The 12297-nt window shown below is 33.6% G+C and overlaps 1 protein-coding gene across 6 annotated transcripts; it reads right to left on the bottom strand.

The window, feature by feature from the left end:
• Window positions 1-287: 287 nt before the first annotated feature.
• On the bottom strand, window positions 288-10488 carry Caper (RNA-binding protein 39-like protein Caper). 6 transcript variants are annotated; one of them, XM_077436078.1, is made up of 8 exons: window positions 10222-10488; window positions 7456-7511; window positions 5634-5725; window positions 2343-2841; window positions 1915-2181; window positions 1427-1645; window positions 1233-1357; window positions 288-1157 (listed from the first exon to the last, which is right to left on the bottom strand). In XM_077436078.1, the coding sequence occupies exons 2-8, from the start codon at window positions 7507-7509 to the stop codon at window positions 860-862; spliced, it is 1554 nt and encodes a 517-aa protein (XP_077292204.1). In that variant the 5' UTR covers window positions 7510-7511; window positions 10222-10488; the 3' UTR covers window positions 288-859. The 6 variants fall into 6 exon arrangements, with proteins under 6 accessions (XP_077292204.1, XP_077292201.1, XP_077292200.1 ...); XM_077436075.1 differs by lacking the exons at window positions 288-1157; window positions 1233-1357; window positions 1427-1645; ... (2 more) ...; window positions 7456-7511; window positions 10222-10488 and adding exons at window positions 3190-5319; window positions 6022-6067; window positions 6454-6555; window positions 7209-7258; XM_077436074.1 differs by lacking the exons at window positions 288-1157; window positions 1233-1357; window positions 1427-1645; ... (2 more) ...; window positions 7456-7511; window positions 10222-10488 and adding exons at window positions 3190-5319; window positions 6022-6067; window positions 6489-6555; window positions 7209-7258.
• Between the last annotated feature and the right edge of the window lie 1809 nt (window positions 10489-12297).

Genomic DNA, 12297 nt, shown 5'->3' with positions numbered 1-12297 from the left:
CATACATAAATACATTTATGCGAAACTCGAACTCTTGGAGTTCAGAGGTTTCTTTTCAGTGTTAACGTAATGCATAACCAGTCTCAGGCTTTGCTTTAGCATATTTCAGGATTCTCCTGAACCAAAATGGTTGCATTAATACTCACATATTGTCAACATTGAATGCAGTTCGAGTTCTATATGTATGGATAATTTACCACTGATTTTATTGTATGTACATATATACCAAATGCACATAATATATTATGTGAATCTTAATATTTCCATTTAAAATAAATAACGCAATAAAAGTAAAACAAATTAATTATAAACATTTATTTTTATTTACATTTAAAATTAGTCATGATTATCATGAGCGAATACAGTGAGACATCAAAATAATTACTGACAAAATATCACAATAAATAGAAAATATTCATTTATTGATTATACCTTGGTAATATTCAAAGTACAGTGACATTTCAAAATGTGAACACAATTAATCCACCAAAGGTTTATTCAAGCTTTATCACAATCAAATTAAAAAATCTAATATTTATTATTAAATTTTTTTTTGAAAATACAAAATAAATCCAAAAATTGATAACATTTGATCACATTCTAAATGTAAAAGCATACGCTTCAGGTACAAATTAACTTTATTTTATTATGCTTTATTTTAGTATACTTTTAATTCATGTTAAAAGAGATAATTTTGAGCTTTAAACTGATAATTAAATAATGTACATAATATGTTTAGTTTCTAAACATGCCTTTGTAGTATACTAGTTTTATAATTTAAGTTCATTGTCAGATATTCTTAAAACTTGTATAGAACTAAAAAAAAAAAACAACAAAAAAACAGCCTACATATGTATATCTAAACATTTCTTCTCATTCCAGAGGGCATCAAAGGTACAACTGCCGTCATTGCATCAGGGAATAGTGAATGATAATTAACCAATGGTACATACGCCGCTGTGATAACTCTACCTGCGAACCAACGGCCATGAAGAGAGTTTACTGATGCTACAGCAGTTGCAATGGAAGGACATTTGACATAAACATTGCCTTGCGGAGAAGCTTTGTCAACATATACATGGAGAACACCACCATGCTTTATACATTCTTCAACAACATCATCGCGAATTTCCACATCCCAATTAGGATTAGTTTCCCTGCAAAAAACGAACATTGAAATAAATATAGGAAGATGCATTTTGAAACACAAAATATATATAAATAATACTTACGCGGCAGGATCGAACATGTTGTTGAGCATAAAACACTGTGTGGCAATTGGTGGGGTAATTTGAGGTGCCGCAGCAACTAAGCCAGGACCAGCTCCCAAAAGCATAGATGCAGCTGCAGGAGGCACCTATAAATGAAAATAATATAATAGAAAAAAAAATAATGAAAATTAAAAACCAATTGGTATTTTAGCAACCTGTAGTCCGGTTCCTTCGGCCAATTTAAACATAAGCTGCAACCGACCAGTGGCACTCAAATCAATTCCAGCACGGTCTAATTCATCAGTGTCAAACCGATGATAGCCAGAATTGGCTTCCAAATGTGCAGTCACGTTGCCAACTTTCATAGGTCTTCCAGCTAATTCAAAACCGTTCAACTGTTCCAACGCTTTTTTAGCATCTGCTGCATGATGAAACTAAAAAAAAAATAAAGCATAGTGAGCATTTAAAAATTAGAACATTATCTTGAAATAAAATCTAATAAACACGTAACGTATAAAACAAAGAATGTCTTGACCATGTTAGAACTTGGACCATAGTGATACAAAGCTAATTAAAACAGTCAATTTTGATTTTGCATATTTGTATCCCCCCAAACATGTGAATGTTTATCACAATTTGGGTCTACTAGCATATGCATATCAATATAAGGTAGTTAAATACTTAAAGGTAGTTTTATATTTACCGTGAGAAAGCCGTAGCCCTTGGATTTGCCAGTTTCGGGATCAGTCATCAGCTGAATGCTGTCTATTTTTCCAAACGGTTCAAATATTCCTCTCAACATATCTTCTGTAATATTAAAATGCAGAGAGCCCACGTATAGTCGAGTCGGTCCTATATTATTTTTTGGTGCTAAGTTGGGCAACGAGTTGCCCATTCTATTTTTTTCTGCCTGAGTGTGCTGAACAATGATCGGAACGCCAAGAAGTTTTTGTCCGGTCAACCCTAATGCCTGTTAATTATACTTAAATTTAATATTGCTACAACCGATAAATACTACACATAAAACAAATCAAAAGAAACTAATATGAACAATATGAAATTATCACTAGTAGTTGGTGATTTAGAATTTCTGAGATGATTGAAGTAATAATGTAAACAAAAGTTACTAACCAGATGTACACTCTCAGTATCCTTAAATTCAATGTATGCAATTCCTTTAAATCGGCGTGTTTTATTGCACGTAATGAGCCGTACATCACGAACTTTACCCACAGCAGAAAAGAACTCTTCCAAATCTCTAGCGCGAATCCTCTGAGAGAGTTGCATACAAAAGACGGTGCGCGCATCCCTTTCTTCAGGAGCCAAATCTTCAACACCACTGGAATTTGCATCTCCACCGTTACCCGCTACCCCGCGTCTAGCGTCTCTCGATCGGCTTCTGTGACGACGACCACCTTTTCTGTCATTGTTCTCCCTTTCCTTGTTTTCCCTATTTCTATCCCTCTCCTTGTCCTTCGGTTCTCTATCATTTCGATCTCTATCCTTCTCCCTGTCCTTGTCTCTGTCCCGTGGTTTGTCGTCTCTGTCTCGTGGTTTGTCCTCTCTGTCTCGTGAGCGTCGACTTCTGCTACAATCTCTTGATCTTCGCTTTTCACGCGACTTACTCCGCCTGTCAAAACAAATAAAAATTAGACTAAAGCTACATATTGACTATAACTAAAGTGATCAATTAACTTACAGATTTAAATGTAACTAATTGCGTTTCAACACCCATTTTTCATGTTTAACATATCTCACATGAAATAATGGAATTTAAAAAAATACAAATATATGAATTACTTAAGCTGATACTTAATCCATTATTTTATGCGAGAAATGTCGAATATATGAAACTGCAGCCTATTCAAATACGTCAACTTTTAAGTAATATACGTTACGAATAATCAAATTCAGATCGTTTTGTTTTTATAATTTTTTTACAATTTATGTGAAAAAGAAAAAAAATTAAAATACATTATAGTAGTTGATGATTTTTTTTTTTATAGATTTACTTACTTGCAAATACATAATATAGTATAAGTATAAATAATTCTAAGCATTTATAAATTACAAATAAGATTACATTTTATATAATTCGGAATGCTAAATATAATTATTGAATAGTTGGCTGTAAAATTTAAATTCTCTATGATGGCTTACTAACAAATTTATTTGCATATTCACATCTGTGCAAACCATGTACGAATATTTAATCACACACCTCGACACGACATTCAAAACACACCTACATATATACAAGTATAATTAAATGCACGTAATCACAAATTTCAAAATAGATATATTATGAATATATGTATACATATTTTGTAAACCAATGACAAATCAAACTTAAACGTTACATATGTATGCTGCTACAAACATTATGACAAATAGCATGTACACGTTTACTCCCTAAATACATTAAACAATTCAATATAAATAAAAAATAATGAATTTCAACATTAAGCTAATAGTATAGTAGTATAATATTTAGATTCAATAGACTTGTTTGTGTTTAGTAAAAGCATTAGCAGTCGATACTGCAATTTTAATATCACGTGTCACTTTGGCATAATCTCTTTCTATCTGCATGAGCGTGGACCACTTTTTATGCATATCGTTTCTCTTATTCCTTGCATCCGTGTGCATTATCGAAAGTTTCGATTTAGTTTGTTTGACCCATTCAGCCACATTTTCTAGCTGTTTTAAATATTGATCTTGATAATTTTTTGACGATTTTGCCCGCTCATAGTTCTCAATGACCGAGTTCAAAAGATTCGTTTCCTTGTTTTTATACGCTTGTATGTCGATCAGAGTGTTATAATGAGCGTAATGTTGTTTTGTTTGAATTGTGGCCATGATAATCTGTGACTGCAATTCGTTTAATCGCTCTTGATATATTTGTTTCTCGATGCCTTTGGACCAGTCCTCTCTGGTGTGCACATTAATTTCATTATTTATCTTACCGAATTCATCATCAATTTTCATTTCTATTTCATGCAAATCATTGATGGCACATTGTTTTTCGTGGTTTTTATCAATTTTTTGATTTTCGAGTATTCCTTGATCGTACAAAATTTTCTTTTGAGAAGCGACGATTTTGGCCTCTTCATATTTTTGCTCCAAATTAATCAGTTGATCAAGCATAGCATCCAACTTTTTACTACTTAAATCTGAAACCATGGAATACGTTTTCTTAGTAATATTTTCCTCTTGATCAACACGTTTAATAGGTTTAACAATATTATAAAATATATTTGTTGAAGTTTTCAAACTAGGAGGTTCATATACAACATCACTTTTGGAAAAAATTTCATCAGCCAAATTTCTATAATGCTTATTTCTCACAGAATTACCAAACACTGTAAAATTATTTATATTATCTATTTTATTCATTGGAATTAATTTACTACTATCAATGGAAAATGTATCATCAACTTCATTATTTTTGTAGACTACATTTTTGAATTCTCTTTTTGTCTTTTTATAATCCCATTTTTGTTTCTTTGGGAAATTCCAAACACAATTTCTAAATGGTTGATAGAGACGCATTATTTTTTTCAAACAGGAAAATTTAATATCAAACACGTGCAATAGCGAGCTTGAAAACTTTTCTGTATTTAAATATTGAGACGCTATCATTAAATAATCATCATTGTATTGCTTTTGCGATTGCAAACAATGATGAACAAGCCATTTAATAAGAGGAAACAAATGTTCAACATTTAAACCTAAAATTTGATGTGGCTGAATGACAAAAGGACATTTCACCGTTTTACTCAATAACACTCGAATTATTTTCTCGGAAAGAAATATCTTATTCCGAATATTAGTCTGCTCGTCAAATCCAGTAAAAGAATCCGTGTCGAAGCCATAGTTTGCCGATTGCAAACACCAAATCATTCCACTCGTAAATTTATGAAATAAACTGATTTCATGATTTATTTGAAAATATCCTGCCTCAACAAACAGTCCTATAATTTTATCGGCGAGAGCTTTCTCTTCAGGATCTTCTCGTCTTTCAACCTCCACTTCTTCACCTTCGGTGTTAATTATAGTGGTCAGCTTTATGGGCCGCCTACCCACGAGTTGATGGGCCATGATTTCACTTAAGGAAAAAAGAATCATCATAAAAATTGCGAAACAATTCGCATTTACACTTAAGGGAGTTTAAAAAAACCACGATAAAATTGACGAAAGAACAAATGTAACTTAATATTAGAAACAAAAAATATATTGAAACATCATAGAGAAATAGGTATGTATATATATGTATGTATTCATTCAAAATCTTGTTGATCTAATTTAATTAAAGCATACTTTCTATTAATTTAAGGGTACAAAACCATATAAACAATAGTTTCACAACAGAAATAAAACTACAAAGTAATAATAGTTACATAAAAAAAAGATAAAACTAACCCAGATCGTTTCCCAGAGTCCTTGGAACGCTCAGAATGCTTGTGCCTCTCAGAGTGTTTGTCACCGCGATGCTTGGAGGATGAATGCTCGTCCTGTCACACAAAGCAGGCAAAGTAGAACCACCACAAGCAGCAACACGCCAACAGAAATTGAAATATGTTAATTAAATAATTAATGATTGCGGATTTAGAGTGAGCAAGGGTACAACTTGAAAATTAAAATATTTATCAGAGAGAAAGCTGACTCTTGCTCTTATCCTAAAGTTCTATCTGCAATAATGCAGAGAAATCGTGTACCCGCTGGCACAAAATCCCTTGTATCATTAACAGTCAAGGATCGGATGAAAAGAGGAAAGTCTGGGTGGGACCGGGATGATTACTTAACTTACCGTTCATGATCGACATGACAACAGAGACACAGCCTCGGCAAAAATTCTGCAAAATATTACACCCCATCAGCTAAATATTACAAGAATCAATCAAGACCTATTAATTTTGCTTTTATTTAACGTTTAATGCAAACAATATTGCCAAGTTCGTGAAAATGTCAAGACCAAATACAAAAATTAATACTTCCAAAATATTTCCCAGACGTACTCACAAATGAATTCAAATAAAAGCAATTACTGTTGTTAACACTTCCGACATTAGGAAAGTACACACTCGTTACATTTACATTTTTAACTTAAAAAAAAAAAATTTTAAATCTTTTACAATAAATTAAATTACAATTAAGTACAATCAAAATGGGTTTAATATTTGTTATTTAACTTTAATAAATATAGCCCTATTCATAATAAATAAGGTGAATCTTAAAATACGATCATGAAATGAATTGCAAACAACGCCACTTTACACCATCATGAGAATGTGAGGCAAGGAAGTCAGATCATCCAGTTGCAGCTCAGCATCAGAGACACCGCCTGAACAAAAATTTACTATATCAGCATCGGCAGCACAAACTTCCTAGCACATCTCGTCTTATCGTTACAAAATTCAACTCTTATCAAAGAAGACAAAACTTTATACGAAAGCTAAATTTAAAATTAATTTTTAAATTTGGCACTAATTAATATAATTAAATTAAAAAAAGGCTTAACTGAAATTACACATGTGAATCAATTTGGGACCAAAATAAGTTTGATAAAATTAAGCAGTGTATTAATAATTTGAATTATCTTCACCGAAAGTGCAAACATTGTTTTTCACCCGATGAAGCTATCGAATGTTTACTTGTAAATATTTAACGTTCGGAATACTGTATAGAACGAGCGTATTGGGTGAAGACTCTTTGTAAAAATAAATTAATATACATATAATATAGTGAAAAACTTGGGCATGTTTCGAACAATGTCAACAATATGAATGATCAAAATCGATATTGACACTCTTGTTTCGGCATATCGTACATTCCGACCCCGTTTATAAAACCCATCCAATGATGCATTTCAATCAATCGAAAATACGGTAAACATTATTGCATTCACTCTACTGAACAGTTGCTTCATTTGTAATAAAAGAAAATGTGATAAAAATAAAATAATAAAAATATATAAATATTGTTTATATTTAATACCTCTGTTAGTGTCAGGCGGGTGGAGCAAGCTCGACTAATACCACAAAGTTCTATAAATACAAAGAAATGAGGCCAAATGTCATTTTATCGTAATATCAACAAAGGTATGAATAAAATTTTCCCACATTTAAATTAAGAATATGTTTAAAGCCTAATAATATATATACCCATTGCTTCGCACACAATTTTGGGAATTGATAATCAAATTACTAGTGAATAAAAAAAAACAATAAAAATAAATACTAACATTCTTCTTGTATGGTGCCTCCAGCATCGCCTCCACATCCAAATCTTCCGCCATTTCTGAAATCATAAAATTATAATCGTTAATTATAAACTGCCAGCATTTATAAACTATAATAAATGGCACAATGAAATATACACTTTAAAAATAGACCTAATAAATCAACTTTATATTTGCACTTTAATCAGAAATGGGTGAAAAGTTCAATATTGTATGGAAATTAAGTTATCTAGCAAGTATATACAATACAAACATATGACAGTAAAGAGAGATAGCACAGAGTGGGATTTTTTTTTTTATTAGACTTATAAACATGTGAAAACAATGCAGCAGCTCATATACTTGTATACTTAACGTTGATATTATGTATTAGATGTATTATGAGCATTTATAAGAATTGTAAATAGGTTTTTGAGCTCTTTTTCCTATTATGCTGTACATTAACATTAGAATAATAAAATACTATGATTACTAACCAAATAAAATAAAATTGTAAAATAGAAAACTATCAGTAGATATTAAAATAGATATAAGATGTATTGTGAACATAATTTCGTAATAATAAAAAGCATTTAAAAATCAAACCAAATACTTTGGGACGACGAAATGTCCCATTTTCAAAAAGAGAGCAATCCACGGTAACAATTTTTACGTCTGCCCGGCACTAATGCACTCATAGAAAGGGTGTTTTCTCTTATGAATAAGTTGTGGACAAGCGATCGCACTTCTTATAGCAATGCTAATTACCAAAGTAAATTTAAGAAATCCTTCCAAGAGTTTCATTATTATTTGAAATCAACACCAAAAATACTCGAGCAAATTTGTTAATCAGAAAAATATAAAACCACATAAATGATTTATTTTCACGTGTCTTTCATTCCTGTTCTTTTCATTAATGAATAAAAACTATGAAAAAATATGCGTTTATATAATTATGTAAAAATAGGTAGATGTCCCGTTTTGAGGAAAAAAACAAAAATAAATAGTCACGTCTAAGTATACAGTTCCAAAGATCACCCATCTGGAGTTATTTTTTATCTTTGCTTGACAGTTATCGATAACGTTGAATCCCATATTTGAAGAAATATAGGAGAAACTTGTCGGTTGATACACGTGCGAACTCCCAAAAATATTCATTCTGCACGTGCACAGGGGGTAGCCAAGGACAGACGACGTCCCATACCACTCTGTATTTTCGTCCAAACTATCTATCCTATAAATTTGGAAAACAATAAAATATACTTTCGACTTCAACATGGGAATGAATGGGACTCAAAAGGTCTCAAAGGGATCTTTTGAGTCAGCCAAATATCACAGTTATAAATAATTGCATATTGATCTCTCATTGTTCAGAAAACTGACAACCTGCAGTTATGAAACTGCAAAAATATGCATAAATCTTTATAAACGATATTGTCTTCTCACCATTAGTAATTTAATTTAAAATTGTTTATAAAAGGTTGAAATAAAATGAGGCATACTCTATTACGTTTTAACAAACAACTGAATCGAGGTTTTTCTCAATCTTCTTTAGAATTACCCCACACTAAATCATCTATAGAAAATTCATCTTAGTGTTGTGGAAACAGGATTATTTTTTAAAATCGGTTTCGTTCTGTCTTGTGGATTTGATCCTCTTTTTACACACCGATATTCCAAATGCTGTCGATCGCTTCGGATGTGTAGTCGCATTTCGTCTTTATATACTGAACAACTTGGAATTTCATCAGCTATATAAAGGCCAAAATCTTTAATGAAATATTAAAAAAAAAAATTCAAATTAGCAAATTTTCAAAGATGATTTCGGATGTTATATGGGGGGGTTACAATTGAAATGTTTCGGTTTGGATATCAATAAATCTGTCAGCCCTACCTAGGTTTGTTAGGTGTCCCGATTAATCGGGATTGTCACCTGTTTTAAGTCTTGTGTCCCGAACAAACCTCTCGGGACGCCTAAATGTTCCGGTTTGCTACTTTTTAAATTCCTACATAGGTTTTTAACTCGGAATTAAAAAAATATGTAACATAAACTATCGATGACAGGTGAAAGACATAGACTTCCTGTGGATACTTAAACTATGATTTAAAAATTGTTGCCAAATGTATGATTATCTAATTATAAACAAAATACTATTGCAAAAGGCTAAATCTAATGGCAACTATATAAAAAATATAGATTTTAGAAACCTATTATTAAAAATTTGTATTTTTTAAATTAAGATGTTTATGGTTACTTTTGATTCTATTCGTTGGTTTATATTGTATTGTCAATTGTTTTCAAATTTAATTTTTTAAGACTGCTTTTGTTTCTATTTAAATAATTAATATGATTAAATTATTTAATAAAAATGATTTGATCTGATATTTTCGGGGGGGGGGGGGATGTCCCGGTTTGTCTTGCATGAAACACAATGTAGAGAGGTTTCTATTTTATTTTAATAACAGACGCATATTAATTCAACAAGACATATTTGTAAACATTGCCTTTTTTCACTCCACTCAACAGCTTGGCGATGCATAGATATGCAGTTTGCAATTAAAAGTGACATACAATACTAAACGACATTTTATCGTAACGGAAAGAACTCTCCAAATGCCAAATGGCGCCTTATAAAAATACATTGTCAAAGCAATGCTAGTGTGTATTCAGATTGTGATACATATATATATATATAATTACAACACATAAAATGTGACATCGTGAAAAAGCGTCGAGAAGAGCACGAGCATTGGGCGTAGCCCTTAACCTACAAAGCGGCGAGGGAGTACCTGCCGCGGCGGCTGCGACCCGGGAGCGCCGGTCGGTTTGCAGGGCGAGGCCGGTCGGTTCTGGCGTGTTGGCGTCTGCACGAGTCTTCACGACTGTTCACGTGTTCACGTGCTCGGAGAGCGTTCGCGTGACGCGTGACCCGTGACGCGTTCGTCGACGAGGAGGAGAGGAGTCGAGTGGGGTCGGGCCGCGAACGGAGCTGCACCCGCCCGAGGCCGAACACCAAATGGCCGACGCTAGCCACCGGAACTGCGTCACGCGCTCCTAACACCGCCGAACACCGCCAAGCCCTACCGCCGAACGTTCAATTTTTTTTTCATTTTCATTTCACTCTCTTTACACCACTTTATCGAGTATGTTCTCTTTGGGTCATATTTAAGGTGACCCAAATTGCTGTATTGGTAAAAACAATTCGGTGATTATTTCTCAAAATCGTCGCCACAAAAATCCAATGGTTCGGTGATTACCATAGAAGTAGAATGCATAGAATGGTCATTGTTAACAAAAGTACTCTAAAAGCAGGATTGTAAATAGGTTTTTGAGCTCTTTTTCCTATTATGCTGTCGATTAACATTAGAATAATATAATACTATGATTACTAACCAAATTAAATTAAATTGTAAAATAGAAAATGATCAGTAGATCGGAAGCTATTAAAATCGATATAAAATGTATTGTGAACATAATTTCGTAATAATAATGTAGGTCGAGAGGTTATGTTGTGACCGAAACCCGGCCTACGGAAACTCGTTGTAGTTAACAGAGTATATTTATTTTCTCCAAAATACAATTTATAGTATAAGTGGGCTAGTTGCCTGCTTCAGGGAAAAGTCTGGACTGGACTGCTGCTGCGTCTGCTGTACGGGTTTATATATGGAAGTTCTAAGCGTGGCGTGTGCAAAAGATCTCTTTGTTCTCCAGGGCACGTGTTCTCAGGGCGAGAGTTTTATAGCTTTGGGGTCAAAGCCATGTCCGTAAGAGAATGGGGTCATACGTTTCCTTTGTTTTCAAGACACGTGTATACGAAGCACGTGTCGAACTATTTTCAAGGCGCGTGTTTTATAGGTTCAAGTGCCAGACATGAATGCTTTTTCTTTGTTTCCACGAACACGTGTAAATGATTGCCACGAGTAAACGATTTTCAGGATATGTGTCGCAGTGGCCTGGTGAGATCATTGTTGGTTTATGATCGAACGATGAACTCTTTCTTCTGGAATGGTCGAAGGGGTCGTTGCTCTCGAGTTCTGCGTGATTGTACAGGATATATGGGATCACTGTTTTTGCTTAGAAATGGCACACTTTGTGTTATATTCCTACAATAAAAAGCATTTAAAAATCCTTTAAAAGCGAGCCATCGAAGAGAGAGACGGAAAATCAAAAGAGAGACCAGAGAGAAAGAGAGAGAGAGAGAGAGAGAGAGAGAGAGAGAGAGAGAGAGAGAGAGAGAGAGAGAGAGGGAGGGAGAGACGAAGTTTAGCAAACAATGAACAAACTCTGCCGCACAGTTTTTGTGGCAACATTTTTGGAGGCTGAGAGAGCCATTCTATGCATTCTACTTCTATGGTGATTACTAGTCAAATGTGAACCGGTAAAAGGATAACCGGTCGCTCTAGATCGGTCACACGTCGACACCCATCACACTAAAACTGGTCACACCCACAAATTGGTCGCGAAAAAACTGGTCATATCCAAAAATTAAAAATTGGTCGCATTTTTGTTGACGACGTGTGACCGATTAAGAACGATCGGTTATCTTGTTACCGGTTCACATGACTAGTAGTCCATTTACCGAATATCTGGCACTCGAGTACAATATTTCGCGTGTGTGTCTTTCGATTGATGTAGTTTTTGGGTACCAAATATTCCGTGATCGAGACTTTAGTGACGTGTTCTAGATCGTTTTTTGCAGAATAATCACCGAACCGTTTTTACCAATACAGCAGAGCCACGCAATCTCTTAATATTCGCAGTACACATTGTTTGGTAATTGGATTATTAGTCACATTGCGATTGCCCAAAAGACAATTTTTGCCATCAATATCGCGATTACGGAATATTTGGGACTCGAGCTTTCG

This window comes from Arctopsyche grandis, chromosome 8 (assembly GCF_051622035.1).
Source record: "Arctopsyche grandis isolate Sample6627 chromosome 8, ASM5162203v2, whole genome shotgun sequence".
Classification (NCBI taxonomy): Eukaryota; Metazoa; Arthropoda; class Insecta; order Trichoptera; family Hydropsychidae; genus Arctopsyche; species Arctopsyche grandis.
Note: the sequence above shows the minus strand (reverse complement) of the source record. Positions and strands in the feature narration are given on the sequence as shown.